A 22,423-nucleotide genomic window follows, 5' to 3' on the forward strand; every position below is an offset into this window, starting at 1 on the left:
AAGACCCGAGAGCTGGTGGCTGCTGTCTGTTTTCTCTCTCTCCTTCTCCTCTCACTTTCTTCCACTTGGAGGGGCAATAAATAGCCACAGGTGTGTGGAACTGCCATCTAATCTGAACTTCATTTAACACGGCCACAAACAAGATAGCCGGCAAAGGCGAAAGCTGTGACCCTCCCTCACTCTCTCTCTCTCTCAGCTCAATGAGGAAGTGAAAAGAGTGTGTGGCCTGGAGAGTCAGATCTGCACCCAGAGGAGAGGGTGAGGCGTGGAGCAGCCAGAGAGGGTGTGAAGTGGGGTGGACGTGTGTCTCCGTGTCGTCCAGCTAGAGGGGGAGCAGTGGCTTCTCCAGCCTGTCTGCAGCTCACCACACATTAAAATAACCCAACACCCACCAGAGGGAGGCTGCTGCCCAGTGGGTGTGAGGACTGGACACACTTCAAGAGAGGAGCCCACCACCAGACTGATAGATTGGAGTGTAAGAGCTTTTCAACGGGAGAGCTTTTCTTTACTTTTATTACAGAGTGAAGGACTGAGAGGAGTGTATTTGCCAAACAAGGTAAGAACTGAAATCATTTCACATAGAATACAAAGACACATTTAATGTAGATCATTGTGTTTTGCTTGCAAAAGTGTCTGTGGGCAAAAGGTTGAGAGCAACAGGCTAAGTATATTAAAGGGAGAGTTCACCCAAATTACAAAATGGCGTATTGGTTTTCTGTACGCAGTCTATGGACAATGACAACAATCCAAGTTTTGATTACCTGGCCACTGTGTTAAATGCTAACCTTTTAGCACTTGTGACAACATTCCAATGCATGTCAATGGTACTAACAGTTGAAGTCGGAAGTTTACATACACTTATTTTAGAGTCATTAAAACTCGTTTTTCAACCACTCCACAAATTGTTTGTTAAAAAACTATAGTTTTGGTATGTCAGTTAGGACATCTACTTTGTGCATGACACAAGTCATTTTCCCAACAATTGTTTACAGACAGATTATTTCACTTATAATTCACTATCCAGTGGGTCAGAAGTTCCAGTGGGTCAGAAGTTTACATACACTAAGTTGACTGTGCCTTTAAACAGCTTGGAAAATTCCAGAAAATGATGTCATGGCTTTAGAAGCTTCTGATAGGCTAATTGACATCATTTGAGTCAATTGGAGTTGTACCTGTGGATGTATTTCAAGGCCTACCTTCAAACTCAGTACCTCTTTGCTTGACATCTTGCGAAAATCAAAAGAAATCAGCCAAGACCTCCGGAAAAAAATTGTAGGCCTACCACGTTCATCAAAACAAATAATAGTATGCAAGTATAAACACCATGGGACCACGCATACCGCTCACAAAGGAGACACGTTCTGTCTCCTAGAGATGGACGCATTTTGGTGCGACAAGTGCAAATCAATCCATGAGCAACAGCAAAGGACCTTGTGAAGATGCTGGAGGACACCGGTACAAAGGTATCTATATCAAACAGTAAAATGAGTCCTATATCCACATAATCTGAAAGGCCGCTCAGCATGGAAGAAGCCACTGTTCCAAAACAGCCATAAAAAAGCCAGACTATGGTTTGCAACTGCACATGGGGACAAAGATGGTACTTTTTGGAGAAATGTCCTCTGGTCTGATGAAACAAAAATAGAAATGTTTGGCCATAATGACCATCCTTAGGTTTGGAGGGAAAAGGGGGATGCTTGCAAGCCGAAGAACAACATCCCAACCGTGAAGCACGGGGGTGGCAGCATCATGTTGCGGGGATGCTTTGCTGCAGGAGGGACTGGTGCACTTCACAAAATAGATGGCATCATGAGGACGGAAAATTATGTGGATATATTGAAGCAACATCTCAAGACATCAGTCAGGAAGTTAAAGCTTGGTTGCAAATGGGTCTTCCAAAAGGACAATGACCCCAAGCACACTTCCAAAGTTGTGACAAAGGACAACAAAGTCAAGGTATTGGAGTGGCCATCAGAAAGCCCTGACCTCAATCCTATAGAAAATGTGTGGGCAGAACTGAAAAAGTGCATGCGAGCAAGGAGGCCTACAAACCTGACTCAGTTACACCAGCTCTGTTAGGAGGAATGGGCCAAAATTCACCCAACTTATTGTGGGAAGCTTGTGGAAGGCTACCCGAAACGTTTGACCCAAATTAAACAATTTAAAGGCAATGTTACCAAATACTAATTGAGTGTATGTAAACTTCTGACCCACTGGGAATGTGATGAAATAAATCAAAGCTGAAATAAATAATTATCTCTATTGTTATTCTGACATTTCACATTCTTAAAATAAAGTGGTGATCCTAACTGACCTAAGACAGGGATTGTTTACTAGGATTAAATGTCAGGAATGATGAAAAACTCAGTTTAAATGTATTTGGCTAAGGAGTATGTAAACTTCCGACTTCAACTGTATATTAACATGTTTGGCTTCATGTCCAAATCATCCTAAAATATCTAGAAATGGATTGTGTAACTAAATTAAGTTACTTGAAGATGATTTGGACATGAAGTGCAAAAATGCTAATGTTTCAGGTATTTTACCCTGTTGAGACATGCTTTTGGTTCCTGGGGTCGAGTTATATTTTAAGCTCACTGACTTGCTCTGCTCACTTGGGATTCATTGTCCAGATCGAAAGCCACAGGCAAACAAATGTGGTGTCCATAACAAGGGGACCTCAGTGGCCAGTAAATCAGTTAATAAATACTTCCTAATAAAAATGCAACAAGAGTCTATAATCTGCTTTCACTGGCCCTCATAATGCATTCTCTGGAGTCAGACGAGGAGTCGGGGCGACATGGCTTAGTGTAGGCAGGTGTGTGTGTGTAGCCTACACATGCGCGTGTCTGTTTGGGGGTTGGTGAGTTGCGCTGGTGAGAGAAAGAGTTTGTATTTATGAGAAAGCACTTCATAGTTGTCCGTAGCAGCGGTTCCCCTTTCTGTTCCAGGGACAACCAAATCACGTCAAAAGCTCTTTTGAGGACCACCATTCGCGGAGTCTTCTTTTAACATAAAATACTGTATCTTGGTGATCAAATTTAGTACATTTTTCCAGTGAATGTAACAAATGAAAGGCATATTTTTATGATTATTATAAACAATTTGCATTGTGAAAAATATGTAAAACTCCTTATAATACCTACTACCAACTGTTATTATTGTTGGACGATTTTAGTTGATTTATTTGATCAACAAAGAAATGCAGACCACCTGCCAAACGCCCACGGGTTGGTAACCACTGGTCAACAGCATACGTGAGGTAAGGACAATTCCTGTTCTCACGGATCTTGTTTCAGCCCACTTGCTTTTGATTTAATGTCCTTTAATTAACAGCAACGTAGACATACAGGGCACATCCACAGAAATCCTGTACCAGGGACACTCATTTGCCAAGGCTCTATCATGTTATTTGCTGGCGGAAACAGTGCAGGGCTGGATATCCTCCATCGTCCTTCACCGTCACACAATCCCATCTCTCTGCTCTACAGATGCTTCCGAGTGATTTGTAGGAGCTGACAGAACCCAAGGCAGGGAGTATGTAACACACTTCGGGGTTGTTATTGGCAATATCAGGCCCAAAGGATTCTCGGGCTCAGTCATTGACTGCATGTCAGACTCCAAGTCTGTAGGACACTACTATTGCAGCTTTATGAAAATGAAGCAGGTGAAAGCAAAATGACTCATCGTGCACCACATACCCTGTGATGAGGCAATATGCTGAAGTACCTTGTGGAGAATGGCCAGAAAGGCCATTCTCTTTCGCACTGCCTCCCAAATGTTAGCAGCATCGGTCCTCTGTTGCCATAGCAGCCATTGACCCCTGTGAAGATCAACCAGTGATCTGGTGGGGTTCCAAGTAACTGGATTATTCGCTTCCAGGGCTCATAGCATGTGAGAGGCCTTTCCAGGCACTCCTGTTCTGATGAAAGGAGGATGAGCCACACTGCCCAAACAATAAAGACAGATATTCAGTTCACGCAAGAAGCCTTTCCCTCCCTCAGACGCTGTATTCTCCCTCCAAATCCAAAATAAAGGAAAAAAAGGTGGCAGTGCAGTGACTCATACTATAAAGCTGAGTAGAGTTACCTTTCACAACAGACCCGTGCGTAACAGGGCAGGTCTATGGAGTTAGAAATGACAAAGGAGAGGCAAACTCTTCATGTTCTGCCTTGTAGAGGAAATTGGCACTTGGGCCAATGGTAGTGCTCCAAGAGCATGTCACAAAGTACAGTATATACAGTTGAAGTCGGAAGTTTACAAACACTTAGGTTGGAGTCATTAAAACTTGTTTTTCAACCACTCCACAAAAATTCTTGCTAACAAACTATAGTTTTGGCAAGTCGGTTAGGACATCTACTTTGTGCATGATACAAGTAATTTTTCCAACAGTTGTTTACAGACAGATTATTTCACTTATAATTCACTGTATCGCAATTCCAGTGGGTCAGAAGTTTACATACACTAAGTTGATTGTGCCTTTAAACAGCTTGCAAAATTCCAGAAAATGATGTCATGGCTTTTGAAGCTTCTGTTAGGCTAATTGACATCATTTGAGTCAATTGGAGGTGTACCTGTGGATGTATTTCAAGGCCTACCTTCCAACTCAGTGCCTCTTTGCTTGACGTCATTGTAAAATGAAAAGAAATCAGCCAAGACCTCAGAAGAATATTGTATACCTCCACAAGTCTGGTTCATCCTTGGGAGAAATTTCCAAACGCCTGAAAGTACCACGTTCATCTGTACGAACAATAGTACGTAAGGATAAACACCATGGGACCACGCAGCCATCATACCGCTCACGAAGGAGATGTGTTCTGTCTCCTAGAAATGAAAGTACTTTGGTGCGAAAAGTGCAAATCAATCCATGAGCAACAGCAAAGGACCTTGTGAAGATGCTGGAGGAAGCTGGTACAAAAGTATCTATATCCACAGTAAAATGAGTCCTATATCGACATAACCTGATAGGCCGCACAGCAAAGAAGAAGCCACTGCTCCAAAATCGCCATAAAAACCGTCATACCACAGTTTGCAACTGCAAATGGGGTCAAGATCTTACTTTTTGGAGAAATGTCCTCTGGTCTGATGAAACAAAAATAGAAACGTTTGGCAATAATGACCATCCTTATGTTTGGAAGAAAAAGGGGGAGGCTTGCAAGCCTAAGAACACCATCCCAACCGTGAAGCAGAGGGATGGCAGCATCATGTTATAGGGGTGCTTTGCTGCAAGAGGGACTGGTGCACTTCACAAAATAGATGGCATCATGAGGTCGGAAAATTATGTGGATATATTGAAGCAACATCTCACGACATCAGTCAGGATGTTAAAGCTTGGTCGCAAATGGGTCTTCCAAATGGACAATGACCCCAAGCATTCTTCCAAAGTTGTGGCAAAATGGCTTAAGGACAACAAAGCCAAGATATTGGAGTGGCCATCACAAAGCCCTGACCTCAATCCTATAGAAAATTTGTGGGCAGAACTGAAAAAGCGTGTGCAAGCAAGGAGGCCTACAAACCTGACTTAGTTACACCAGCTCTGTCAGGAGGAATGGGCCAAAATTCACCCAACTTAATGTGGGAAGCTTGTGGAAGGCTACCCGAAACATTTGACCCAAGTTAAACAATTTAAAGGCAATGTTACCAAATACTAAATGAGTGTATGTAAACTTATGACCCACTGGGAATGTGATGAAAGAAATAAAAGCTGAAATAAATCATTCTCTCACATTTCCCATTTTTAAAATAAAGTGGTGATCCTAACTGACCTAAGACAGGGATATTTTACTAGGATTAAATGTAATGAATTGTGAAAAACCGAGATGAAATGTATTTTTTTTTACATTACTGTTGCTTTTGTAGTGCCTAGAGGATTTAGAGGCCGGACCAATTTCTTTCCATATTCCTGAGCTTGACAATGTGTAACCAGAGCACACCTTGATTGGAATAGCTCTGGGCAGATAGTTAAAAACTTTAAAAGCCAGAGTAAACCAGAAAGATCATTCATCATGTCTGAAGAACATATGGGAAAATGTATTCAATAAAGTCAAGTATTCTGGCGAAGTCGAGTTACACAACAGGACAATAGCATGTGAAGGTCTATTCCAGTTTTCCCACTGGTGTTCTATCAGTCTAGTCTGAATGAGAACAATTGTAATTCCAAGACAACTATGGGAAAAGCAGACAGACAGTAGGAGCTCAAGTCTTAACATTGTAACCCTTGATGACGTGAAGGTTCGTACTTCTTTCAGTGATACATTTTGCCCCAGAAATTTGGGCAAAACAATGTGATTTCAGTCAGAATTAAAGCAGGTAACAGCACAATATATTGGACACAGATAATGCGTGTGTTTTCCTATCTCAGCTGATTAGGAATGACAACAAAGTGGCCATATTTTCATTTGGAGGCATTACACTGAGAAAAACAAAACAAATGACAACAAACTTTTGTAATCTCTCTTTTTGTTGTGTGTAATGCATGCAAGTGTTCATTTAGCAATTTTCTAAATTGCAGTCATTGACATCAAATGTGGCTATTTAGAATTGAGGGGGTTTGGCAGGCTTATTAGAGAATAAAAGACTAACAGAAGCCATATACTCTCTGAAGAGAGCTACAGAGTGAATGCAATTACTTTTGTGTTTCATGTGGAGCAGATGCATCATAATCATGCTGTCTGAAAAGAGAGTCACTCAAATGTAGACATCAAATTGCCTGGCCGGATGGGTACAACAATAGGCATGCCATTATCCCAATATAAACACAACGGAGGCAGGAAGCAGAAAGCAGAACAGTTGAGTGCGCTTCTCCATTCATCTGAATTTGGAGTGATATTATTTGTACACGGAGACGGAGCCAGGACGGCACTAACCCACTGAGCACAGATGTCAGTTCAACGTCTAGTTTTGATTTACATTTGGTTGAGTTTTCAACTCACGTGAATTCCACAACAAAAAAATGTCATGTTGTCATTGGATTTATGTAAAGAAATTGGGTGAAAAAAAGACAACAATTACCTTTAAGTTGTTGATTTTTTACAAATCCAATTTATTTTCATCATTGCGTAGATTTTTGGGGGTTGAAATGACGTGGAAAGAACGTTGTTTCAACAACTTTTTGCCCAGTGGGAAGAGGCTGTTTAGGTTGAGTGGATGAAATTCATTGATGTGTCACAGGAGCTGTTGTGGGCTCCAGGAGTCAAATTCCATTTACAGCAGATGTGCAAAGCTACACACCCAGGGTGACTGGCAAAGCTTTATAATGTGGTTTATTTCATTTAGAATCATGCTTTCAGGGCTTCTTACAAGTGAAATGGGACTACAGCCACTTGTAAAAACATGTGCCTGTAACCATTGTCTCTTAAAAACAATGATTTGCCGTCGTTAGCTGGATTAAACCAGACAGTAAAGTTAATACGAAAGGTGCAACAGAATTCTGATTGACATGGGAGATAAAATACATATTTTGGGTAAATGTTCTTTCGCAATATGCAGTAAAACACAAGGACAAAGACACACTGTCAACAGGCAGTCACACATTTACAGTAAACACAAGCAGACGTACACTACGTGCACGCACACACGCACGCACACACATACACAGGCAGACGTACACGACGTGCACACACACACGCACGCACACACATACACAGGCATACGTACACGACGTGCACACACACACACACACACACACACACACACACACACACACACACACACACACACACACACACACACACACACACACACACACACACACACACACACACACACACACACAAAAGGTAGACGTACACTACGTGCACACACACACGTCAGCAAAGGCAGTCATCCAGGCATGTAGGTGCCTGTTTTCTAAGGCACACAGTCGTGATATTGTGGAGATAATCCTCTGAAAAATGATCCTTTTCTTACTATCACCTGCAGTGGAACGTGTGGGCACAGCAACCATCCAACCTCAGGAGCCTGATCTGTCGCTACAGCAACAGGCATCCACTGACTAGCTCCGCATTTCTAGGAGGTACAGAATACCAAGAAGCACACACAAGGGAGCTTGCTCGACACTCATCTCAAATGTGTTTCTCTAGTCTAGGAGGTTGAGATTCTGAGAAACAGCGACAAAAATCGGTCACTCAATCTATGTTTGTGAGTCCATTGTCAAGTAGAAAGAAAGGTGATTATTAGACGTGATGGCTGTCTAATGGATGTAGACATTAATGGTGCCTGTCTCTTTAAGAGTTGGTCTTTGGCAGGTCTGTGCTGATAAGTGGGGAGGTGGATCCCTGCCTGTCTTTATTCTGCCTCTTGTTTCTCTGACAAGCTTTTTGATCAACAAACTCCTCCGTGCTGCCTGCTCCTGAACGTGCTGCCTGCTCCTGAAAGTGCTGCCTGCTCCTGAGCGTGTGTCTGTGTAGCTCTAACATGTGTTTTTTACTGTTTGTGAGAGCACGTGTACCTACTCGCTCTATCCGAGGACTCTTATTCAGTGGTGAGGTGACCACCTTCAGCACAGGTGTGTAACATATGTACAGTGTGTGTGTGTGTGTCTATACAATTCTAGGTAATTTTAACCTTCTTTAGGCAATATATTGTATCGTTTAGCAAATAAACCACAATCAGAATTGCGTATTAGGGTTGTGGCATACAGTACTTGAAAATGTGTGTGGGCACCTTGGTGAGTTATCTAATCTTGGTTAGATGGTGATTTTATGTTTATGCTAAATTGTGGCCTGCAATCTTCTTGTTGTACTTAAAACTGAATTAAAAACATGTTTGCCACAAATCTACATGGAAAACGCACATTTCAAGTACAGTAATGTAATAAGTAAGATCGCAATGACTGAATGAAACAAAACCAAGTACATCCTTATTTTGATTCGACGCCAATTTTGATTGAATTCGACACAAAGTGGTGGAGAAGTCAATGACTGTTAGCCTTTGAACATCAACCTCGATAGTCTTGTTATGATTCAATTTACCATGTACGCAATATGGTCAACAATTATCCGTGTTGGATTTACAGTCAGTATTCTGAATACTGTGAGGGAGGTTCTTTCTGGATGTTTTATCCTAGACACTCCATTGGTGGTTCAGTGACATAAGGACGTACTTCCAAATAGCCTATCCCAAATAGCACTTCCAATAAAAGGTTAATTGTGAAGAAAAAATAGGATGATGACAAGAATATCACAGGAGATCCTGAACTCACACCTCGGTGATTTCCTACAGACGCACCGTAAAGACAATCAGTCATTTACAGTCACCACAGCGATAGAGCAACATTTACCTAAGAATACTATATAGTGAGAACAGGAGCGGGTGAGGTGAAGTACGGGTAAAGTGTTTTGGATTCCTGTGATCGGAAAAATAGAATTTAATTCAGCAGTTGATCACAAAACATTTATGTTATAGCCAAAGGAGAAAAGGGGACAGAAGGTAGGTCTTAATCAAGATAGCTGCACTCAAGTATCTACTTCAAGCAGGTAACAGAGTAATCTTGTGGAAGGTCTATTGAAGTCGGACCTGTATCTGATTGATGAAGAGCCAGGCTGAGACGTGCTGCCTGCTGTTAGAATGTGTCCCCTGCTCTAGCTGTGAGCCCACAGGAAATACCCTCACATCTCTCTGCCAGACTCTATCAATATACTGAGAGAGATGGGCCCTATCCAAATCCCTGTGGGAAACACATAGGGGACATGTCAAATGTATCTTCAGAAAGGAGAGCAAGTGAGAAATGGAAGGATGGAAGGATCTAATTGTCATAGATGTAGATGTTGTGTCAGAAAGGCCAGTACATGTTACATTTGACGTACACTACCGGTCAAAAGTTTTAGAACACCTACTCATTCAAGGGTTTTTCTTTATTTTTTTTACTATTTTCCACATTGTAGAATAATAGTGAAGACATCAAAACTATGAAATAACACATGCAGAATCATGTAGTAACCAAAGAAGTGTTAAACAAATGAAAATATATTTTATATTAGCCAACCTTTTCCTTGATGACTGCTTTGCACACTATTGGCATTCTCTCAACCAGCTTTATGAGGTAGTCACCTGGAATGCATTTCAATTAACAGGTGTGCCTTCTTAAAAGTGAATTTGTGGAATTTATTTTCTTCTTAATGTGTTTGAGCCAATCAGTTGTGTTGTGACAAGGTAGGGGTGGTATACAGAAGATTGCCCTATTTGCTAAAGACCAAGTCAATACTATGGCAGAACAGCTCAAATAAGCAAAGATAAATCTGTCATTTCATCAATCTGTCATTTCCATTGTTACTTTAAGACTTGAAGGTTGGTCAATACGGAACATTTCTAGAACTTTGAAAAAAACATCAAGTGCTATGATGAAACTGGCTCTCATGAGGACCGCCACAAGAAAGGAAGACCCAGAGTTACCTCTGCTGCAGAGGATAAGTTCATTAGAGTTACACTGCCTGTGATTTATTTAGAATTCAAGGCACACTTAACCATCATGGCTACCACAGCATTCTGCAGCGATACGCCATCCCACCTGGTTTGGGCTTAGTGAGACTATAATTTGTTTTTCAACCGGACAATGACCCAACACACCTCCAGGCTGTGTAAGGGCTATTTTACCAAGAAGGAGAGTGATGGAGTGCTGCATCAGATGACCTGGCCTCCACAATACCCCAACCTCAACCAAATTGAAATGTTTTGGGATGAGTCTGACCACATAGTGAAGGAAAAGCAGCCAACAAGTGCTCAGCATATGTGGGAACTTCTTCAAGACTGTTGGAAAAGCATTCCAGGTGAAGCTGATTGAGAGAATGCCAAGAGTGTGCAAAGCTGTCATCAATGCAAAAGGTGGCAACTTTGAAGAATCTCAAATATAAAATATATTTTATTTGTTTAACACTTTTTTGGTTACTACATGATTCCATATGTGTTATTTCATCATTTTGATGTCTTCACTATTATTTTACAATATATAAAATAGTCAAAATACAGAAAAATACTTGAAAGAGTAGGTGTTCTAAAACTTTTGATCGTTAGTTTAGTCGGTGAGATTTTTGTGAGTGTGGGAAACACATTTATCACATTCTTGTCAAGACTTGAGCCAGAAGAGACAGCGTACTTGATAATTTACATGGAATCCAGCGCATCAAAGACAATGGACTGTGGCTATTTAATGTGGCATGGGGAAATAGCCCTCCTATTATGGAATTAAAACTCCTCTTGGGTTTCCAGTTCAAATTAGGGCCCGGCCTTCCGAGTGGCGCAGCCGTCTAAGGCACTGCACCGCAGCGCTTGAGGCATCACTACAGACCTGGGTTCAGTCCCGGGCTGTGTTGCAGCCAGCCGCGACCGGGAGACCCATGAGGTGGTGCACAATTGGCCCAGCATCATCCAGGTTAGGGGAGGTTTTGGCCGGCCGGGATGTCCTTGTCCCATTGCGCTCTAGCAGCTCCTGTGTTGGGCCGGGTGAACAGTGCGGCTGGCTTCCGGGTTAAGTGAGCAGTGCGTCAAGAAGCAGTGCGGCTTGGCAGGATCATGTTTCAGAGGAAGTATGGCTCTCAACCTTCGCCTTTCCCGAGTCCGTACAGGAGTTGCAGTGGTGGGCAAGACTGTAACTGCCAATTGGATATCACGAAATTGGGGAGAAAAATGGGTAAAAAATAATTGGGCCCATGTTGGCTCTCATTAGCAGCTCACAAAGTTCCATTAGGCTATAGTGGGAACAGGGAAAGTTGTTCCCGCTGCTGGGCCAATTGTTGCCCAGCAGCCACATTCACAATGGCAATTCAATGGAATCCCAGAATGACAACTAAAACTACAGCCAAGTGTAAGCCTGAAAGGTATAGCTCCCGACCCCTTGCTCTTAGTTTGCTCCATTCCAGGGACAGCTGGAAAGGTCAACTTGCCATTGCATAGAAAAGTGAGAACAGCACCTTCATCTGGATAAGACATTTAGATGGACCTGGATAGGGTCGAGTCGGCTGACTGCCAAGTGGATATCAAAAATGTAAGTTCAAGTGCTGTGTGGCGGCAATGCAAATGTGATATACCGGAGTCACTGCATACTCTAGCCATTTAAATGGTTTAGCAGACTGCTGTAAGCAAAGAGAACACGGTCACATGTCAGATAGGTAACTAATAGCAACGATACAACACGGTTGGAGGAGCAGGTTTATGCAGTAACCTTGGATGCAGTATCACTGCAATAATCTCAAGAAGACATAATGGTAAGTGGGTAGATTCGTATGTTGGGTGGCGCTGAGAGAGAGAGAGGTGGCACTGGAGTGATGTGGTCTTGTTGTAAATGTCCAGTATTAAAGATTCACACAATGTTGTAAATTATTGAGTGAGTGTCAGTTGCCTGTCGAGGTGATCGGGTTTCTTTCAGTTTGATCTTTGGAGGAGTTGGAGGAGTGTTTCAGCACTCCTGACTAACTCTTGACTAACAGCATGCTTCATTTTGATACGGAGTAAAGCAAAGCCCCTCTTCTGAGTTGATAGCGGTTTCTCTCCAGGACCAAAACTTGTCCTTGAATGTCTGAGCTGATTTATAACTGGGACACCTGGTTAAGTGTCCTTTATCGAAATGATGACAGCAGAATAAGAGTTATGAGCCAAGATGTAATGAACCTGCAGGCCTCCGCGGCGGAATGTCTCACTCCTGTTTTGTAACCTTCGGAGACCCCTTTGTGGCCACAAAGCATGTTTACCTTATGGTAAAGTTGGGACGATAAACCGACACCGACCATACTGATCGCTTTTTGCAGGCATTTTGCTGATATCGTTCATTACGATAAGTAGCCTATGCTAGAGAAGTGTGAACTACACTACAGAAATGTGAACTTTGAAAGGAAACAAAGTTTGCTAATATGGGTGATTGTTGATGGGACAATTGATGGCTACGACCATCAAACTAGAAGTAGTGGGTTTAAAGGATAAAAACTGTCATTAATGTTGTAAACGTATCGTTCTATTTATCGTTATCGCATCAATTCGGACAATTTATTGCGATATGTATTTTTGTCCATATCGCCCAGATCTACCTTATGGTAGAGATTTATGTCATGCCAGAGATAGATGTCCCTTCATTCGAGTCCTGTGTATCGGCACAAGGTTAACCTCCTAAAGCCTAAGGAGGAATCTTCTGTGCTCCATTTCAGATCCCCTTTGCACCATGCCTCTGAGAGACTCAGTCACGCTGCTGCTCTGGAGTTGCTGCATACTACTGCTTGTCCACCAATGCGAGGGTCAAGGTAAGGCATTTGCTGCATGTCAATCGGTGCTCTGCATCCTATAGTACATACAGTGGGTTCCGAAAAGGATTGACACCCTTGATGAAGATGAGCAAAAATGACTATGAAATAAGTAATTGAAATACTGAGCTAAATTGTATGTAATGTTCCTATTAAGGTGCGCGTGGGCGCAGCTCACTGGCGACTGCCATGCAGAAGAAATATCAGTCCACGCATAGAAGCACGAGATTGAACTTCCCTCAACTTTTTAGAGTTTCCACGTTAGTTAACACTCTCAACGTTGACCCTGGTTGCTCCTATGGGTCTCTCTGGATGGGAGCCTGTTAGATGACTGAATGTAATGTAAATGTTGTGCGGCTTCACTGCAGGTAGATTGAATATTAAAACACACAATCATTTAAAAAAAAGCACACACACAAAAAAACTATATCAATGTTTTACTTTACTGTGGGAATTGTGATTGAATCAACGTTCAATGCAACATACCAAAAACGAAACGAACTATGCAAGACTTCCAGTAGTATGCAAAACTAACTATGCAAGAAAACATTTTGTAGGCAGAACGCATCGGAGAAGGATTCTATTTCATTGACAGGCACAACTCAGGCCTGTATTCTACACAGACCAGAGTGCCATAACCAATCAGAGCTGCAGTAGGCCTATAAGCAAATAGACCATAGCCATACAGTCAGCCACCAATTGTGCAAGTTCTCCCACTTAAAAAGATGAGAGAGGCCTGTAATTTTTATCATAGGTACACTTCAACTATGACAGATAAAATGAGAAAAGAAATCCAGAAAATCACATTGTAGGATTTTCAATGAATTTATTTGCAAATTATGGTGGAAAAAAAGTATTTGGTCACCTACAAACAAGCAAGATTTCTGGCTCTCACAGACCTGAAACTTCTTCTTTAAGAGGCTCCTCTGTCCTCCATTCGTTACCTGTATTAATGGCACCTGTTTGAACTTGTTATCAGTATAAAAGACACCTGTCCACAACCTCAAACAGTCACACTCCAAACTCCACTATGGCCAAGACCAAAGAGATGTCAAAGGACACCAGAAACAAAATTGTAGACCTGCACCAGGCTGGGAAGACTGAATCCGCAATAGGTAAGCAGCTTGGTTTGAAGAAATCAACTGTGGGAGCAATTATTAGGAAATGGAAGACATACAAGACCACTGATAATCTCCCTCGATCTGGGGCTCCACGCAAGATCTCACCTCCGTGGGGTCCAAATGATCACAAGAACAGTGAGCAAAAATCCCAGAACCACACGGGGGGGGATCTAGTGAATGACCTGCAGAGAGATGGGACCAAAGTAACAAAGCCTGCCATCAGTAACACCCTACGCCGCCAGGGACTCAAATCCTGCAGTGCCAGACGTGTCCCCCTGCTTAAGCCAGTACATGTCCAGGCCCGTCTGAAGTTTGCTAGAGAGAATTTGGATGAACCAGAAGAATATTGGGAGAATGTCATATGGTCAGATGAAACCAAAATATAACTTTTTGGTAAAAACTCAACTCGTTGTGTTTGGAGGAGTTGCATCCAAAGAACACCATACCTACTGTGAAGCATGGGGGTGGAAACATCATGCTTTGAGGCTGTTTTTCTGCAAAGGGACCAGGACGACTGATCCGTGTAAAGGAAAGAATGAATGGGGCCATGTATCGTGAGATTTTGAGTGAAAACCTCCTTCCATCAGCAAGGGCATTGAATATGAAACATGGCTGGGTCTTTCAGCATGACAATGATCTCAAACACACCGCCTGGGCAACGAAGGAGTGGCTTCGTAAGAAGCATTTCAAGGTCCTGGAGTGGCCTAGCCAGTCTCCAGATCTCATCCCCATAGAAAATATTTGGAGGGAGTTGAAAGTCCGTGTTGCCCAGCAACAGCCCCAAAACATCACTGCTCTAGAGGAGATCTGCATGGAGAAATGGTTCGAAATACCAGCACCAGTGGGTGACCAGTGGGTGAAAATCTTGTGAAGACTTACAGAAAACGTTTGACCCCTGTCATTGCCAACAAAGGGTATATAACAAAGTATTGAGATAAACTTTTGTTATTGACCAAATACTTATTTTCCACCATAATTTGCAAATAAATTCATTAAAAATCCTACAATGTGATTTTCTGGATTTTTTTCTTCCTCATTTTGTCTGTCATAGTTGAAGTGTACCTATGGTGAAAATTACAGGCCTCTCATCTTTTTAAGTGGGAGAACTTGCACAATTGGTGGCTGACTAGATACGTTTTTGCACCACTGTATATGGATCTGTGCCATTCACTTTGAACTGGACTGTTTTTACAGCATGATCGGTCATGAGTGGATGCACTTGTTTTGAGATCAAAATGGAGAGCTAAATGTAGCGACGTGTGCACATTTGTACATATGTTCATATCCTTTGCTAGTTAGTGAGTTATTACCCCAGTTATCGATCATTTGTTGTCCCCAATGGGGGAGTGATTGTTTCCTACAAGAGCACAAAACGTGTACATTTCTAGACAGCTTTGAAAAGTGAGTCAGGTAAAGAGTTGTAATTTTTATTTGATTCTTGTCTTAAAGGGGCAGTGTTGCATTTTGAGACAGACTTTAAGCTAAGTAGTCAATACGTAGAGGGTAGCATAAGTTTACTGATTCTCTGTAATAAGTGTATTTGGAATAATGATACATTTACTTTTTGTGAAGTGGTTTCTTGCATCAAACTACACAACATTTTCAGTCACCTCCTTGTTTGAAGGACAAGTGGATAAACATGTTAATGTCAAGCCCTGCATGTTTTTTTTCCAAATGCCTCATGGGCCTACATTGAACACCACACATTGGCTGCTACTGTAGGCTGAATGAAAGAACAGCTGTTCCCATGTTAAAATGTTATGGGATGCATTTTTTCCATTGTTTTTGATGGTAGGCCACTCTGGTAGGCCTACATTATGATCAAATAGTCACAGTAGCCTACTTGACCACTGTTTTAACTTAAAGCAGGTACAACCTCAGTGTTCACAGTAAACGCGCCCAGAAGTTGCACAGAATATTAGCTCAGTGACAACATTTTTTTGAGAGAACATTGATTGTATGCTAAATCGATTGTAATTTGGCCAAAAAATTACAAAAACATATATCTCAAAAAGATAGGGGTCAAAATTAATCCCGTTTTCAATACCTTCAAATACCTCACTATCCTTCATCTGGACTGTCCTCTTCAATTCATACCACAGGTTTTCAACGGGTTTGAAGCCTGGGATGGCCATTGCAAAATGTTGATTTTGTGGCCAATTAACAATTTCTTTAGTATACAATATAGCTCAGTATTTGAATTAATTATTTTATCCAGTAATTGTTTTGCTCATCTTTATCAAGAATGTGAATAATTTCGGTCCCCACGGAATATGTACTCCTAGACAGAGAGCCCTGGCAACTGTGCATGTGAGTGCATCTGATACTGTATGCTGGGTAACTATCAGGTTTAAGCCAAAGGTTCAATACAATTTCTGCTGATAAAAGTTAACAAAACTCTGTTAAAAACATACATCAGAAGTAGTTTGATATAGAATTATTAAATACATTATAAAAAGAAAAAAAACAAGCACACTTCATGATTTAGAAAAATAAAAACGTTGTGTGCAACAGCGAATGTGAACACTCAATAAAACATTGTTTAAAGCATGAAGTACAGAGATTCTTAACTGCATTTCAATTTAAACATTGCTGTCTGTGCATGAAGAATCATGTTCTTGAATCAGTCATAATCTTCCCTCAGTACGGAGCACAATATCACAAACAGAGATGCTTTTTCTCTCCTCCCTTCGCTGTGAAATTCCTGTCTGGTTAAAGAATGTGATTCATTTTTGCGTCGCCCCTGGGGTGAGAAGGGAAGCCGTGATGTGGTAGGAGGCATTGTGACAAAAGGTGTGACACGTGTGTCAGAAGACAGGAATGCCCTCTGTGTTACAGCAGTAGTCAATAGCCATTGGTTTTGCTTTAAGGATAAAGGGTCATAGAGCCTATCCTGGCCTGTCTACGTCTTCAAGCCTCGCCAAGAGCCTTTGGGCCATGGGATAAGGCAGTTGATGCTCCCTGCTCGGCCGTCCTACCTAAATATTTTTCTAGCGGCACAAGCAGCTGGAGTGGATACAGAGATTGAATGATCCTTAATTTCTCAAGGATCTGGTTACAATTCCCTCAGCTCCTTCAGACGCTGGTGCCCCCTCGCACGTCTCTCCTCACCCCCTTCCTCCTTAATCTGGACTTAGGGCACACGTGCGCGTGGGCGGCCGGCCGGCACGCGGCCCGGCCCGTCTTGGGATCAAAATGGAGGAAACCAAAACCTGTGCTGCATGTACAACTGGCACCAAAGCACTTGCTGAGGCATGAGCAGGGGAGGATGGGGGGGTGGGGGGGATAAAGTTTCATGGCCAGAAGTAAATTTAGATCCCTCTGGTTTTAACATGAAGAGACTCCGTGAGGCCCGGTGTGTAAAGTACCCCTCCAGAAGAGCACTGGGCAGCTTGCAGGCCCTGAGGGCCAGACTGGGGAAGAAAACAGCACCTGTCCCCCCATGATTAGATGGTAAATCAAAAGCTCTTAAAGAACACTGCTCCAAACAAAGGACAGTGTGTTTAACAGTTGGTGGTCCAGTCATTATTTCCCATGATTATCTGGTGATACATAAGCTGGTGACAAGGCCCTGGTCCAAAGCCTGGATACATACGATATCACCACCCAGCATTCTATGAATGACAAGTTGACAACTTAATAAGTTACTACAATACTATAGTATACTGCATATACACAGTTGTCATTGTTAATATTCTGGCAATATCTATACTGTTTAAAAAATAATGTTATCTTGCTCAATAGTCAATCAGCTAGGGGACTTCTTACTGATTAGTTTAGGACTATTTTCCCTGATTCCAAGTTTCCCGGGATGTTTTCTGTTGCTGATTCTGAGCCCTGGGTCTAGTTGGGGCATGTGTGTCTTCATGGTTCCAGTCTTAGCAGAGCTGGAGGGAACCTACTACAAACACACAAACCCCCACCACAGGGACAGGGAATGGGGCTGACCAGACAGGCTTCCCTGGCAGACAGTGGATGGGACTAGTCTCCTCTGACTTGCTGCAGGGCCAGCAGCAGGAAAGAAAGCAGGAATGTACTTTCCTGAACCTCTGAGAGCAGGCTGACTTGTCTCATCAGTCTGTCCACACTCTGCAGTGATCAGACGGCTGTTTGTCCGTCTACCCTGGCATGCTCATTCCCTCCCTACGGACATGTGCATGATATGTGCAGTATGGCTACCCAAGCCTTTGGCGCACGCCCATCCAGCATACTCCTTCTCCTCTCTGTCCCTATCACTCTTCTTACTCATTGTGATGCTCACTGTGGTCCAACTCAAACTGCAGGCTAGTTCCACTTCCATCCCCTTCAATTCTCAATATGTCTTTCTTCCTACCAGATATAACACCCTTCATACAGCGCTTGAAGAGCCTTTGAAGTTTACTCTAATAAACCATGCAGAAAAAAGTTGGAAAAAGAAAAGGGCCTCCATGCAACTTTATCACTAGGGATGAGAAATTACAGAAATATTCTCTCATCTAAACCAGAGGCACTGGCAGCATGGGGTAAATAGCACCTGAAGGATTGTTGATGGTGTGTACTGTGACATCCTCCATGCCATTTAGTGACGACGTACAGAACAAGCAAGTGGCTGGATCAGGGCCCAATTAAATTGTTCTTGCTTTGCGTACACAGTAGCATTTTAACATATTTCTTTCCGGTGGTCATATAAAATTGCAAAACGTTCCTAGATAGACACAGATATATAATGGCAGGTTTAATTAAATTCAGCCTTAAAAAAATAACAGCTTACTGCAATATTCCCATTGTCTGTGTGATTTTTAATATATTTTTTTATAGCTTCCCCGTTTAGAATACATGAGCTAACGCATTTCATTGTTCAAGGTCCGCTTTGTTGCCACGGACACAGGGCTTACTGCAGCCAACTGTCGTGTTGTTCATGGGAAATGCCTGCAATTCCACATCAATATAATGACTTTCTGCAGCATTGCATGCATTCACAACTGAAGGATATCTCAATTGTCTTGTGGTACATATAACTGCCAAAGCTACACTATTCTAAATGTTGAGATGTGAAGATGCAACAATAAGAAACAGTCAGTTGAGCTGAGAAACTAAACAGACAGACTAGGCTAACAGACTAGGCTATACGAGAAAATGTACTATTGTATATCAAAGAAAGAATTTGTATAAATTACTGCTCAGGTCACAAAGAGAATAGCTGTTTTACTGTAAAAACTCTGCTCTACAAATCTCTCTGTATAGTGACAGGGTTCGGGTACAGTACTACAGGGTGGGAGGTGAGACAAGGAGTGATTGTGAATTCCAGTGGTGTTTGGGCAGAGTTTGTGCGGGCGGAGACATGACTGTACAGCATTCCTCTCTTCCCACCACACGCGCTCCCCTCGTGCGGCTCACCGCTACCACACGCACCTCACACACCCTACCTGGCAAGCCCCCATTATTTACTATAGCCAAGTACAGACAGTACATAGGTATGCCTAAGGCTGGCCAAATCAACTAGTAACAACAGCTGATGACAATAAGAGATGAATCACATATCCCTTCAGTAGTAAATGCTTGCCAGTTCATGGGGATGTTTAATAACTCAGTGATGAAGCTTAAGTTACCTTTCTGAAACCAATAGCATATAAATCATAGTCAGATACAATCGTATAAAACCCCAAGTGAAATCAAAGTGTGTGACTCATGTGGGCATTCGTCTATCCTCGTCCCCACTCCCAAGGTTCAAGTTTCATTAGTCCAATGTACAGGATACACATGGTATACAATGTCCAACGAAGTGCTTATTGTAGGTTCCTTCTCGACAATGCAGCGACAATAAGACATAATAAAAGATAAGAATACAAAACATGAAGTAAACGGCTCAGTAGAATAGAAGAAACATTTTAGCGTAAGTAGAATACAGGAAGGCACAATTGACAGTGCAATATTGACATGTAATCAGGGATGGAGGGATTGGGGGGAAAGTGTTTAAATTGAACAGTATTAGAAAGAGTAAATGAGTGGGTGTGTGCGTGTGTGAGTGCATGAACAGCTCATAGCTGGGAGGATGCTGCAGGACTTCCTCAGGACTTCCTCAGGCACTGTTTCAAGTATATGTCCCGGATGGGTGGGTAAACGGCCCCAGTGATGTACTGGGCTGTCTTCACTACTCGCTGGAGGTCCTTGCGGTCGTGGACGAAGCAATTCCTGTACCAGGCCATGATGCAACTGGTGAGGAGGCTCTGGATAGTGCAGCGGTAATACTTGGAGAGGTCCCAGGGTAGCATTCCGAATTTCTTCAGCAGTCTGAGGAAGCAGAGGCGCTGTTGCACCCTCTTGACTAGAGTGGTGGTGTTGATGGTCCATGTCAAATCATCGGTGACGTGGACACCAAGGAACTTAAAACAGCTGACACTCTCTACTGCAGTCCCGTGGATGTGGTTTGGAGCGTGCTCCCTTCTCTGCTTCCCGAAGGCAAAAATCTATTCCTTTATTTTGCTGATGTTGAGGAAGAGGTTGATGTCCTGGCACCATAATGCTAGTTCACTTACCTCATCCAGCTCGTCGTTGTAGGTTATCAGGCCTACAACCGCGGTGTCGTCAGCAAACTTGATGATGAAGTTGGCGTCGTGCAAAGCCACACAGCCGTGGGTCAACAGGGAGTACAGCAAAGAACTGAGGACACGCCCCTGGAGAGTCAATGAGAAGAAGGTATTGTCCAGATGGCGCCGACGTAGAGAAGGGCGAGATCTTACGAGTTCCAACCCATCGTTGCTATTTAGTGATTTTTTTCATGTTAATCTTTGTTTTTTTTTTGTGCAGAAAGTTAATCAAATATGAAGCCAAGCACTTCTGGACATCAGATCGACAGTTACTAACCTCGATTTTGACTTCAAATCCGACTTGAGAAATGGGTCCTTGGTGCCCTCCAGCCAGTGTCTACACTCCTCTAATGCCAACTTCGACGCCAGGAGCTCCCAATCGCTAGGTCCCCTCTGCAGGAGACAGTTTCTTTGAGGAATATGCACATGGATACAATTTTTGTGGATTACCTTGTCGTTTGGACAGGACGGCCCCCAGGCCCACTTCTGAAGCGTCCACCTCCACCACGAATGACAGCATAGGTCCTGGGTGTTTGAGCAACGGGTGAAGGTGAAACGTTCCTTCAGTAGGTGGAAGGCTTCATTGGATGCAGAACTACACCCCAACTTATGGGGACCACCCTTGAGGAGCGAGGCAAGAGGATAGAGCTATAGGCGAAAGAGCTAAAGTTATTGATGAAACGGCGGTAGAAGTTGGCAAACCCCAAAAACCGTTTTAACCCCTTTATGGTGGTTGGGACTGGCCATGCTCTGACAGCATCTACCTTTTTACCGTCCATCATCACTCCTTATGGGCTGATCTGGTAACCCAGAAAGGAGACAGCTTCCTGATGGAATTGACACTTCTTTGCTTCAACATATAGTTGGTTAGTATACCAGCGAGGTCGAGAACCGGAGTGAGGGAGTGGGAGTAGACGTGACAGTATGAAACATTTCTGGGATCTTTTATTTCAGCTCATGAAACATGATACCAACACTTTACATGTTGAGTTTATATTTTTGTTCTGTGTAAATATATGTATAAACCTGATGGTTTGAGCCCTGAATGCTGATTGGCTGACAGCCATGGCATATCAGACCGTATCCCACGGGTATGACAAAACATGTATTTTTACTGCTATAATTATGTTGGTAACCATTTTATAGTAGCAATAAGACACCACGGAAGTTTGTGGTATATCAAATCAAATTTTATTAGTCACATGCCCCTAACCAACAATGCAGTTTTAAAAAATGCCTTAAGAAGAATAAGAAATAAAAGTAACAAATAATTCAAGGGCGGCAATAACAATAGCGAGACTATATACAGGGGGGGTAGCGGTACAGACTCAATGTCTGTACCGGGCATCGGTTAGTTGAGGTAATATGTACATGTAGGTACAGTTATTAAAGTGACTATGCATAGATGATAACAACAGAGAGTAGCAGCGGTGTAAAAGAGGGGGAGAGGGGGGGGGGGGGCAATGCAAATAGTCTGGGTAGCCATTTGATTAGGTGTTCTGGAGTCTTA

General features: G+C 42.6%; 1 protein-coding gene across 2 annotated transcripts in view; it reads left to right on the forward strand.

The window, feature by feature from the left end:
• Positions 1 to 307: 307 nt before the first annotated feature.
• LOC124037198 (protein delta homolog 2-like) overlaps positions 308 to 22,423 on the forward strand; it is a 28,887-nt gene continuing 6,771 nt past the window's right edge. Inside the window, exons 1-2 of one of the 2 annotated variants that reach the window (XM_046351867.1) lie at positions 308 to 556; positions 13,134 to 13,226. In XM_046351867.1, the coding sequence (XP_046207823.1) occupies positions 13,148 to 13,226 (79 nt within the window). In that variant the 5' untranslated portion in view covers positions 308 to 556; positions 13,134 to 13,147. Of the gene's footprint in view, positions 557 to 8,335; positions 8,507 to 13,133; positions 13,227 to 22,423 lie in introns of those variants that run through there. The other variant, XM_046351866.1, reaches the window with a different exon arrangement.

Source organism: Oncorhynchus gorbuscha, linkage group LG06 (genome assembly GCF_021184085.1).
Source record: "Oncorhynchus gorbuscha isolate QuinsamMale2020 ecotype Even-year linkage group LG06, OgorEven_v1.0, whole genome shotgun sequence".
In the NCBI taxonomy this organism is placed as follows: domain Eukaryota; kingdom Metazoa; phylum Chordata; class Actinopteri; order Salmoniformes; family Salmonidae; genus Oncorhynchus; species Oncorhynchus gorbuscha.